This window comes from Sorex fumeus, unplaced genomic scaffold, assembly GCF_029834395.1.
Source record: "Sorex fumeus unplaced genomic scaffold, SorFum_2.1 ptg000045l, whole genome shotgun sequence".
Lineage (NCBI taxonomy): Eukaryota > Metazoa > Chordata > Mammalia > Eulipotyphla > Soricidae > Sorex > Sorex fumeus.
The window spans coordinates 15,309,459-15,321,714 of NW_026606102.1; the positions used below are offsets into that span (position 1 = coordinate 15,309,459).

General features: G+C 42.3%; 1 protein-coding gene across 6 annotated transcripts in view; it reads right to left on the reverse strand.

The window, feature by feature from the left end:
* The window catches only part of OSBPL9 (oxysterol binding protein like 9), a 180,849-nt gene that overhangs the window by 3,963 nt on the left and 164,630 nt on the right, over positions 1-12,256 (reverse strand). For all 6 annotated transcript variants that reach the window (XM_056122452.1, XM_056122451.1, XM_056122448.1 and 3 more), the window contains 6 exons: positions 7,619-7,704; positions 5,534-5,705; positions 4,116-4,200; positions 3,288-3,398; positions 2,622-2,685; positions 2,404-2,544 (listed from right to left, as the gene is read on the reverse strand). In XM_056122452.1, coding sequence (XP_055978427.1) covers positions 2,404-2,544; positions 2,622-2,685; positions 3,288-3,398; positions 4,116-4,200; positions 5,534-5,705; positions 7,619-7,704 — 659 coding nt within the window. The remainder of the gene's footprint in view (positions 1-2,403; positions 2,545-2,621; positions 2,686-3,287; positions 3,399-4,115; positions 4,201-5,533; positions 5,706-7,618; positions 7,705-12,256) is intronic.

Genomic DNA, 12,256 nt, shown 5'->3' on the forward strand with positions numbered 1-12,256 from the left:
CAACCAAGTTTTTACATGGAGGTATAAATATATATATGTACATGTGTATACTTGCACATATCCCAATGCATAAATATTACACTCTATATAATACTATATATTACATATATTATATATATATATATAATCTAGTCTATTAGCCTAGGTTTAGTATATAAAGTGCAGTATATACTAAATGCAGCATATTTAGTATATAAAGTTCTATATAAATTAGAAAAGCAACTTTTACCAAAATAAAATCTTTGGTAAAATTAGCTTAACAAAATGGGATTTCCCAGAGCTAACTTTAGAACCAGCACCCTAAGAAACTCAAGATCCCAGGAACAGTGACTGAGACGAGGAAGAGTGTCCTTTACTAGGTGCTGGGGTAAAAGCACACTACAGAATAGTCCTTGCCCTCAGCTCTTTATAGCCTTGTCACAGTCCTGCCAGGTGAGTTCATGTGCTTTAGGGCAAAACCTGTGGGGGTGAGTCAGGGAAGGCTTTGCGAAGGCGCACGATGCGGAAGACCCAGGCTTTCATTCGGATCGAGTGGTCTGGACTCTTCTCCTCAGGCAGGATCCTTCAAAGGTTCAAAGCAGCTAAGAACCCTCCGAAGGTTCACAGCACTACTGGGAGCCAGCAGTGCTATGTCATGCACATTAGAAACCTGGGAGATGCATCAAAGCAAGATTCAGAAAAAAGGATGAGGGGCCAAAAGATAAAACTACACAGATGGGGATGAGAGCTGCTTCACTGGTCCCAGACATAAAAGCTTCATGATTTAGGGGAGTGAAGGGAAAGCGGGACAAAAGGAAAGAATGATTGACGCTTACAATGTCATCATGCAGCGATTCTAAACTGCAGCCTGGGGACTTTGGGGGAGACCCATGCCTAAAGTCTAATTTATTCTCTTAGTATTAAGAAGCAATCTGCTTTAAAGCCATTTTTGTAGCAGTCTACAAAATTTTCCCAAAAGTTATTTGAGGCTTTGTAAAATGTACAGACTGACTTCAAGAAGTAGACTGGAGAATCTTGCTGTCCTCAAAATTGTGCAGCACTGCAGCACTGTCCTCCCGTTGTTCGCCGATTTGCTTGAGCGGGCACCAGTAATGTCTCCATTGTGAGACTTGTTGATACTGTTTTTGGCATATCAAATACGCCCATGGGGAGCTTGCCAGGTTCGGCCATGCGAGTGGGATACTCTTGGTAGCTTACTGGGCTCTCCGAGAGGGACGGAGGAATCGAACCCACGTTGGTCGCGAGCAAGGCAAACACCCTACCCGCTGTGCTATCACTACAGCCCCTGCCGATTATATACAGAAAAATTCACAAAAAAAAGTTTTTACAAATTTTGTTTTGGGGCCATAACTACTAGTGCTAGAGTGGTTATTTCAGAGCCCTTTTAGCTCAACTTTGAGGGTAACCTTGCTACCATCTAGTTATGAGTGATGCAGAGTTTCGGGAAACACCCCCGACCCCCTTTTCTCTATTCTACATCCTATTTTTGACCACCACCTGCTTGTTTGGGAGGCAAATGCAATTACAGTGGTGACTGTGTTGCTTGCTAAGCTTTATCTTCATTTAAAAAAAAAATTAGTGATCCTTAGTAAACTTCGCAGTCACATTCTGCTCAAAATTCGTTTGGCTGTTGATTTTGTTATCCAGATGTTCTCCCTGGAAAACTGGTTCTGTATGTTGCATCTAAAAAACTGTTTCTGGGCCGGAAAGATAGTATAGGGGTTAAGGCACTTGCCTTGCATGTGACCAACACTGTTCAAGCCCCGAACACACATATGCTCCCTGCCCAAGCACGACCAGGTGTTATTCCTGAGCACAAAGCCAAGAATAACTGGAGAATCACTTGGTTCGTCCCAAGAAACAAGATAAAAACATTACTTCTTGTGAAAGTTCTGGGGAGAGAGCAAGTCCTGCAGCTTTTCCTCTCCAAGTGACAAAGCCACCCAAAAAGTGACTGTCATTCAGAAAAGCTTGGCCTCTTTCCGCTAACTCAAGCCAAGATGAACGAGATGGTCACTGTGTTTCCCCAGTAAAGGAACAGGGGAAAAAGACACCATAAAGACACTTCAGTGGGACGGTCAGGCTATCAATGGACTAACTCAGGCCTGGTTCAATCCGTTTGAGAGTCAGAAATTCATTTTCTGGGGTAATCAGGAAGACTGGGAGCACCGGTTTCAGTTCCCTATGGCAAGGCTGGCTCCTAAGGAAATGCACTGATGACTTTGTCCTACCCAGGCTTTGGGCTGTTTTCTGAAATGCGGTATTAAGAAGAGATATGACTGAAAAGACGTGAAATACATTTTCAAAGAAAACAGCCCAATTACAACATAGAAGTACTTTTTCAAGGCAAAGGAAAATTACGAGAAGTAGAAAAGTACTGACGCGGAAAAACAAAATACCTACAAAATCTCAGCAGTTATTCTGTGCTTCTTGCCCCCATAGAAAGGTTTGGTGTGGAAGATGATAGTTGCACTATAGCCAGTTTTGGAACAATTTATATTGCATTCTCCTCCGAGTTCCACCCAGGGCACTGTGAGGATAGACCTGCAAGGATCAAGAGAATCCGGGTTAGGTAGGGCCTGATGGCTTGCTGATCAAAGTAAATGGACACAACTACTTGCCTTCCATAACCGTTGGGGAACGTGAGAATGTAATGTTCATCATAGTCTAGACACGAGACACAGCCTGTGGAGAGACGGGAAGACTCTCTGATGAGTAGTGTCAACTGGTTAGAGAGCCTTATCATCTGGCCGACAGAATCCCTGAACATTCCATTCAATTGAGGGGAGAAAACAAAAATCTTGTGCCACAACTCTACTCTTATCCCAAAACATGTGCTTACAAACAATGGCTTTCAAGGAGCCATTATCTCTAATTAGACAAGTGCCTAGCATACACAGAACACCAAACAATTCTCTCATTAAAAGATTGATCGAGGGGCAAAGAGAGCACAGAGGGTAAGGCGCTTGCTTTGCATGTGGCCAGTCCAGGTTTGATTCCTGGCACCCTATATGGTCTCCTGACCAGCCAATGATTCCTGAGTGCAGAGCCAGGAGAAATCCCTGAGCACAGCCAGGTATGGCCCCAAAACCGAAAAATAATTATTTTTTTAAAAAGAAGATTATTTATCCTGGGGCTGGAGTGATAGCACAGCGGGTAGGGAGTTTGCCTTGCACGTGGCCAACCCGGGTTCGATTCCCAGCATCCCATATGGTCCCCTGTGCAACACCGGGTATGACCCAAAAAGAAAAAAAAAAAAAGATTATTTATCCAGTGTCCAGACTTACCCTGTCCTATGTTGTGAACCCCAATTGACATCCCGAGGAATTTTGATTTGGTCCAGATATGAGCATTGAACTGTATCTTCTTGCTAAAGCATTCAGCATAAAAGGCTGAAACTGAATAAACATTGCTTTAAATTAGTGCACTATACAGCAACCCTAGAGGCTGAAAATAAAAATACTTGTTCTGGTTAGAAGCATGTTACTGATTTAACCCCAACCTTATCTCTATGGTAGTTTCAGTCTTAACACTACATCTAGCAAACAAGAATAAGCACCCCTTCTATGTCTGCAGAAATGATGTCATCTCACGGGTCTCAAAGATGCACAACTATAGATGACTTAGAAGCATTCGAAGTGCATTTTCTAGAGGCGAGAGGAGTACAAGGGTTATGTTCTCGTCTTGCATGGTTCAATCCCTCGCCCCACACAAGCCTCTCAAATACTTCCAGGGGTCATTCCTGAGCAGAGCCAGGAACAGCCCCTGAGCACGACCGAGCACTCCAAATCACCCTCAAAATACACACATAAACACCCCCACACAAACCAAAACACCAATCAACAACTTTAATGGCACTGTAAATTACGAAACCTAATTTTAAAAAGGTTTGCTTCCTAAATTCCTTCTTTTTATACATCTTGAGTCCACAAGGCTAAGAGTGTTTAGAACTTATGCAGGAACAGATATGAAGAAACAGTCCTCACAGAGTTGGGAAGATACACATCACCGGCAAACTGTCAGCAGGTGACCTCAGCAAGAGTTTCATTTCCAAATAAGCTTTTTCAGACAGAAAAGTTTGAAAGTGAATGCTGTAGAGAAGCTCTGGAACTTACTGGGTGGATGATGGGAAACCTGCTCAGCCACGAAAGTTACACAGTTCTTAGAAACCCAGGGAACTGGTCCCTCAGACACCAGCTCCTGTAAACACATAGATCATTTTCTTTGGATGTGGTTACACAATAACACTGCAGAAAATCATGTGACTGGAACTTCTGACTCTCTAGAAGTTTACCACTCCCACCTCTACAAACCCAAAGCATTAATATGACTTTTATTATGGCACTTATTACACTATTTAAATGATTTCTCCATCAATCTTCTTGAACAAGACATCCTTGAAAGCTTGGATCTAACTCTGGGCCTGGAAGAGTAAGCAGTTATCTATATCTACCGAATGACTACGCACAGAGGTACCCCGGGGGCTGGCGTGCACGCTTCACATGTGGGAGCGAGGGGTCCGAGCCCCTGAGCCCCACAAACAATTGGCTCTAAAGAAACAAAAACAAAAATAAGGGGCCAGAGAGACAGGATAGGGGATAAGGACTCAGCCTGACATGCAGCCTATTCCTGGTCTCACTGACAGCAAGCACCACAGGAGCTACTGCCAATCAGAGCCAAGATTAGTCCCTGAGCACCACTGGGTGGAGTCTCACCCCACCAAAAAATACATAAAGAGAGCGATGGTTCCCGGAGACTATTGTGACAGGCTCTGTGAACTAGGAGATTTTTTTCCCCATTCCTTCCTGAATATTCAAGTTTTCCATCACCATTTAAAATATTAGGGTTCTGAGGCTCAGGTCTCGCTGACCTACTGCCCTTAGGACCTGCTATTTCCACAGATGACTTGATCTAATCCAGGGCTACAGATGTTATCAAAATCTAGTAAACACGGTATACCTCAGCTCCATCCTGAACCTCTCCCCTGAGCTCCAAACTCCTAATTCTAACTCCAAGCCTCAGAGGCTCCACTTACCTGACTCAAAAGCCCCTCATCCTTTTAATTTCATACCAGAGTTCTTGACTTCTCATTCCCTGAGTCCAGCCTTTCCCTCTGCAGCAAAGAGCATCAGATGCCAAAATCTGGGTGCAGGGTTCCTCTCTGCCTGACGCCCCTAAACCAATGCTTGGCTCAAACTCCACACTAGCTAAATCATGTCTTTCCTAAAGGAAAGCTTCTATTTTTGCCCTTTTTTGTTTTTCCAAAAGCTCATCATAACGGTCATCAGAAAAATGTAAATGAAAGTCTCATTAAGCCATAAAATTATCATTATACAAGGCTATGTATATATGATCTGGTTTCCAAAGAGTTTCCTCCTTGCTCATTCTATTCAAAATATTCCAACCCAGTAACACTGATCATGGGTGGGAAGCATCTTTCAATCACTGCCTTTAATATCATCTGCCCCCAAGAAAACAAAATCCTGCACCTGTTCATAACTGTATTTCTTAGAAACTTCAATGCAGAACTCACCGCATTCTCTTCAGTATCATTTGGTAATGACCAGTGACATTGAAAGATCTCGCCCAAAATAGGGTTGTATGGCTTCTTGGCAACCGACCCCTTCCTTCCTGCATGAAAGGCTGAAAGGTACCATTTCACAACCTGGACCATTCGCTCTCTGGCATCCTTTTGATCACTAATGCTGCAAGGAAGAAATACCAAATTTATTGTCTTGCTTTCTGACAAGATGACGGTGCCTCTCAGACTCCATTGAGAATGGGGCCGCTGCATTGAGAGAACTAGGGCTTGTAATTATTACTTCAAAGTTGCTTGTTAAAATTGAGGTATAACAACATAATTAAATATACTTGTTTCTGATAAACCTGACAAGTATCTATGTCCAGTTAATGAAGCATCAACATCCAATTAAACCGAGAATCTTTCCGTGACCCTTAATCCTCCCGTTTCCCTATACTCCTTGCCAAGCAGTCCTGTTCCTTATCCTGCGGCAAACCCTGTTTCTGGTTTCTCATACCACAGGTTGCTTGTTCCAGAAATTCATTTAAGTGGATTGTTTAATTATCAGATGACTACAGAGTTGATTTTTGTTTTACTGGTTCTTTATTCTGTCCCCCTGGTTCCCTCATGTTACTGGTTTCTAATATAATTCTTTTTTGGTAGAAAATGTATGACTACAGTTATCTTAAATGTATTAAGTCCCCCAATATGTGGTTGATCTTGAATGTGCTACGTGCAATTCAAAGGACTAAAGCTAAACAACTGTTGGATGATACCTGGGAAAGTCAATCACGAACACTGTCTGCATCCTACAGACGTGCTGGCATTTGCTGCAGGGTTATGTGGAAATGTGTGCTGGGAGCCACTTCTTGACTTAATTCCCAAGGGAGGAACTGCCGGCCACCACCCCGCACTTCTCTGTTTCTCCCCAGGTCAGCCCAATGTTGCTTATGCACTTTTGGACACAGCTGTGCTCAGGAGGCCAGGTCTGCTGTACCTTGAGTTACTGGCTCCCCAACTCAACACTGTGAATATTTTGAAACTGTGTTATTAGGTACATGTGCACTTAGAAGTCTTATTATCCATACCCATATTTTATCATCAGAAGTATGACTTAGGTCTCCTTTGTACGGAGTGCATGCGCAAGGCCTGATTTGATCTGCAGCGTTCCCTGACCACACCGCTATATTCCCCTCGTACCCTGGAGGCTGGCACAGCCAGGTTCCATCAGCTTAGCAAAACCTGGTGAGATATGGTTAGGAGAGGCTCCAAGTACCCCTGACCTCCCCTGGGGAAGCCTCTATTAAAAAAAATAGAATTTTAATAAAAAATAAATGGGTTCTTATACTAGTACAGCCAGACTACTTTTATTATGTTCAGTGAGCATTTTGAATACTGTATTTTAATCTCTTCTTTTGTTTTTAACAAACCAATGTCTTAATACTAAAAGTTTCTCTCTTGTAAATAACATACAGATGGATTCTGCTTTTACAAAACATCCAGCAATTTAAAACAAAAAGGTTTTTGTTGGGGGGGGGACAATCGCTAGTCTCTTATATGGAATCACTCCCTTGTAAACCATTTTCACCTTATAAAAGTGCTTCTTTTATTAATATAAATATCTGTATATCACACAAATACTGATTAATTCCAATCTATAATTTGCACCCTAAACCACGAGTTCTTCAATGGCAGCCACCTGACTTTTCCCTTCTCCAGCTCTTAATAAAGTCTTTGGCAAACAGGTGCTTTAGAGGGAAAGAAAGCTCATGAGGAGACTGAGCTAGTGAACAATATCATCAGAAGTGTGACTTGGGTCTCCTTTGTACGAACTGCCGATCCCTGGCTCAAATAAGCTCAGAGCCCGAGTTCTGTAGCTGGCTACCCCTTCATGGGCTTTCTCAAAGTGTTGTGTTGAATTTGGCTGCCAACATCACAATCACCATGTAATTAATCTAAGCAAACAAACAGGCATACAACCTTCAATGACACTTTTCCCCAGAAGTATATGAAGACAAAAGAATACATATTTCCTCCCAAAGGCAAAAAGTCATTAACATTTTTAAATATCAGAGGGTATCATATTCAGTCAAATACCTCACAAACAGGTCCGGATGTGCAAAAAAGTCAGCGTACATTTCTAAAAGGGATCTTCTCTCAAGAATGAATGTCGGAAGAACTACCTGAAAAACATAAACACATTTCATCTTTTTTTTGGCCTTTTGGGTCACACCCAGTGATGTTCAGGGTTACTCCTGGCTCTGCACTCCTGGAAGTGCTTGGGGAACCATCTGGGATGCCAGGGATTGAACCCAGGTGGGCCACATTCGCTAATGCTGTACTATCACTCCAGCCTATATATTTCATCCTTGAAGATAAAATTCAAGTACAGAGAGAGACTGCTCCACCACAACAGCCAAAAGCCTGTCATTTTGGTGACCCTCACAAACCCGCCAAGTTTTGCCCAGGTGAGCATCTGACACCAATTTCCCAAACAATTCTCATTCAGAAATGCCCGGAAACCAACAAATGAAAAAACCAAACCAAACCAAACATTTGCTTTGAATGTTCAAATGTCAATTTCTCTAAATTCTTCTTTCAGAAGGAGGCATCACAATACCCTGTGTCAGATGCTATGGAGGCGGCAAAAACAAGTAGAGGAGAATCAGACTGGCATTTACTTTTTTAGGTGGAATGTCATAAATACAGACTTGCCTTTTTTTTTTTTTTTTTAACCCCGAAAGCCTGGGAGAAGGACAGACCAAGTTGTTTTCTGGCTCAGAATGAGAGCAGAACTGTTAAGTAATCCACTGAGGTGACCCGCCTTAGAGAAAAGCCTTAGAAAAGAAGGGGGCAGAAAGGAAGGCGGTATGGAACAGAAACAGGAGAAAACAAGACACTAAAGGAAAGAAAAAAAAAAAAAAAAGGAGATAGGAAATGGTGTGACAGAATGGAGCATGGAGCCCTGGGGCCTGTGAAGAGCTTTTTAAGAAGGGGGGCTGGGCAGGGGGTGTGGTTGGCACTCCCTTACAGGAGGTTGACAGGTTTCAATCACAGAACCCCCTAAAAGAGTCCCCTGGGCCCTGCCAGGAGTGCACAGAACCAGGAGTAAGCCCCAAGCACAGCTAGATTTGCTCCCAAAACCGGGGGCGGGGGGGGGGGGGGGGGGGGGAGGGGTGGTATTGAAAAGGAACACAAGCTTGGAAAGCAACACTTAGGCTACATTAACATTTGCAATGAGTCAGTTTTTTTTGTTCATTTCTTTCTTTGGGCCAGACTTGGGAATGCTCAGGGCTTACTCCTGACTCTGCTCAGGGGATCAAAGCTGGGTTGGCCACATGCAAGGCAACTGCCTTTTCCCACACTATCTCTCCAGCCCCAGAACTTTTCATTTTCCTTCCACAGAACATGTCTGCTCATACTCTGGTTAGACTAACAGATAGGCCTATGGAGTGACTATGTGACTTCTATGTGATCTCTACCTCTAGGAATACCAAGAAACTATAAATCACCAAGTAAGAACAAAAGAAGACTAAATACCTGTACTATACACTTTTCACAAATCAACAAAAGACTACCAGTAAGAAAAAAAAAATTGAACAGACAATTCAAAACAGAGGAGAGAGACAAAAATGTAAAGGTCCATTTTGTAACTAACCTAGTTAGATCCCTGAACCGCAGTCTCCTAAACACATACAGGTGTGACCCAGGTGGTCCCCAGCACCATGGGGCCCGAGTATGACTTTGCCAATCTCAGTCTTTGCATTGAACTGCCGGTCTGGCTGGCTGAGATTTTGCTGGGAGCATCCTCTCGGCAGATCTCAGCACCACTTGGGAGCACTTCTATCCCTCCTCCTCAAAAAAGAATGCTCCAAAAATATATAACAAGATTTGATGTGTAGTCAAAAGAAAAAGTGTTGCTTTTGTCCTCTCTACTAAAACCTTTTATTGAGAACTCTAAATCAAGATGTCTTTAACGCATGATACCTGTCCTTACACTAGATTGCTAGAGTTCTGTGGAAAGAGGGTAGGCGGTCTTCAAAGCTGAGTTCAAGGACTTAATTTAGATAAGGAATTCCTGGAAAATTAACTTCTTTAAGAAAGATAAAATTACACGCTCGGCGTAAATCTTAGGGCTGTTCTTAAGATCAAGTAAGGTAATGGATTATAACTGTGTAGCATTTTCAGACCCTATAAAACACTTGGAAAGTCACTCTTTTGTCACTGTTTTCTGTGTCACACCTGGAGTTACTCAGGGAGCAGGCAGCGGTGGAGACTGAACTTGGATCTCCCACAGCAAAACATGTGCTCCAGCCCACTGAGCTATCTCCCTGGCCCTGGAAATAAATCTTTTTGTAAAATATATTAAAAAGGTCTAATAAATAGAAGAATGAAATAGAAATTTTAGACATTATTACAATAACAGTTGGAAATGCATGAAAGGAATGAACATCTCAAAATCTTGCTAGTAATCACTGTCACCTATGCCAATGAAGATTTCTAAAATGCTCATTTTAACATTAGAAATTATGATTATTATTAATCATTCATAATAAAATAAGCTTCTTGTAGCTAATGACATAGTATGGACTCTCTGGCAGAGGAAATGATATTTTTAGTAATAATGATGATATATATTTATAGTAATAAATATAATTATAACTAACACTTTGGTTAATACATATCTCTCCATTATCCCATCCCCAGCAAGAGTTGGGTGACACTGAATGTGGATTAATCTATGCTGGTGTCTTCCCAAAGTAGGCAATGCTGCTGTACTGGAAAAGCCTTGGATGCAACTGGGGACTGTTTTGTTTATCTAAGGGTAGATTTCCAGGGGTGCGCTTTTTTTCCTGAAAAGCAGGTAGTAGCCCAAATAAGTTTGGGAACCTTTGATCTAAACCAATCATCTGGTCTCTATGCTACCAACATGGTCTCTAGTTATCAACATTGATCCCCTGTAGCCAATGAGATTCAATGAAAAGTGTGATCTGATGGGTCACATCTAGAAAAAAATTCCTAGTGATACCAACAAAAACACTCCACAAAAAAGAAACTATTTTTCAGTTCATAACATTTCCTTTTTGGGGGGGTTGATTTCCAAGTTGCTTGGGAGGCCCTGGGTGTGTGTGTAGGGCGGGGGGGTTTGTGGGGGGGGGGGGGAACGGGATGGGGATATCTTGGCTACCATAGGCCATAGTTCCATTTACTCCTGTTTGGCTCTGATGCTAGAATTACATCTGGAGCTCAGAGGCCTCCAGGGCAAGACCTGGTGAACTCCAGGGTTGCATTTGGTGATGCCTTGGGGACCATAAGGTGAGGGCAATAAAACCCATTCCCTTTGTAGAAGGATGTGAAGGATGTGAAGACTGAAAGCATGGCAGTCTTTTTTTTTTTTTTAAATGTAGAAGTCTTGCTATTAGTATGGCAGTCTTCTCACCATGATGAGGAAAGTCTGAGTGTGAATGGGCACTCCGCAGACAACAGCCGTGAGACAGAAGGAACCCTGGTCCTTTCTCAGAGTTCTGATTCACTGAATTATTCCATACTGGAACTACTCGACGCATTATGTGAGAGGAAATTTAGTAGTATACTGAGAAAATGGCTTACATTAAAAAGAACAAGTGTTAAAAAGGAGGTAGAGAAAAAAAGTACACTGGGTTCCACAAATTAATGCTCTTGTGTTGCTAGTTTCATTCAGATTTGGGGTAAAAGTGTAAATGCTTCCTAGGAAGTATTACAGATTAATTTAAGAGAAAGTAGATAAAAGGCACTAGTGAAAAGATTGCAAACCACGGAATCATAGACCACAATGGGTTCTAAGTTCTGCCCCTTAATGACTTAGCCAAGTTATTTAATCTCTTACGAGTTTCAAATTCATTACCTGTAAAAGGTAGCAGTGACACCTAGTTTGCACCTATGTCTACTCCGGTGATAATTTGTATGCTGTGGTGAGAATTAAGAAGAATGAGGTTTTTTTTGGTAGTACAGTGGCAAGGATAGAGAGAGACTACATCAGTTTCCTAAATTAGGCATTCCATTTAGAGCACCAAGTTCAGGGGCCACAGAGATAGCTCACAGGGGTGAGCACATGCTTTGCATTTGCATGTTCAAGGCTCTCGTTCTGGCTTAGCCCCTGGCACCAAATGTTCTCTCCGTCATGCTAGGTGCAGTTCTGGTAGTACCAAAGCAGTTCCTGAATGTGACTTTGCTGGCCCACAGCAACTTTAGGACCGAGCAACTTTCTGGAATGACAGGCCAAGCAGCTGAGAATGCTCCACAGAGTCTGAGTACTGTGGGGAAGATGCCATCCCTCCAAAATGACAGAGTTGCAAGTTGAATTAAATTCAAATACAGATCCCAATAATTGTATGGTTTATTGTGTGTCACATCCAATGTTCCATTCAGTGCCTATTCCAATCCTCTAGTCCTTACAAAAGCCCGTGAACAGGGCACTCTGTGCATTTTGCATGTGAGATTCCTAAGATCATGGAGGAAGGAATTTGCTCAAGGTCTGAGTTTGTAATAGCAGAGACAGGAAGCAAATAGAGATGGTCTATCACCAACATCAGAACTTCACTCATTTGGACCTATGAGCACTATGTTGCTTTCAGCCTGTTCAAATCACTAACCAAGTCCAATAATATTCTGGTTAAGCCTACATAAACCCAAATTTTAATCCATACAGTCCAAACTCTATGAAATTAGTTATAACGCATAAAATACTTCAGTATC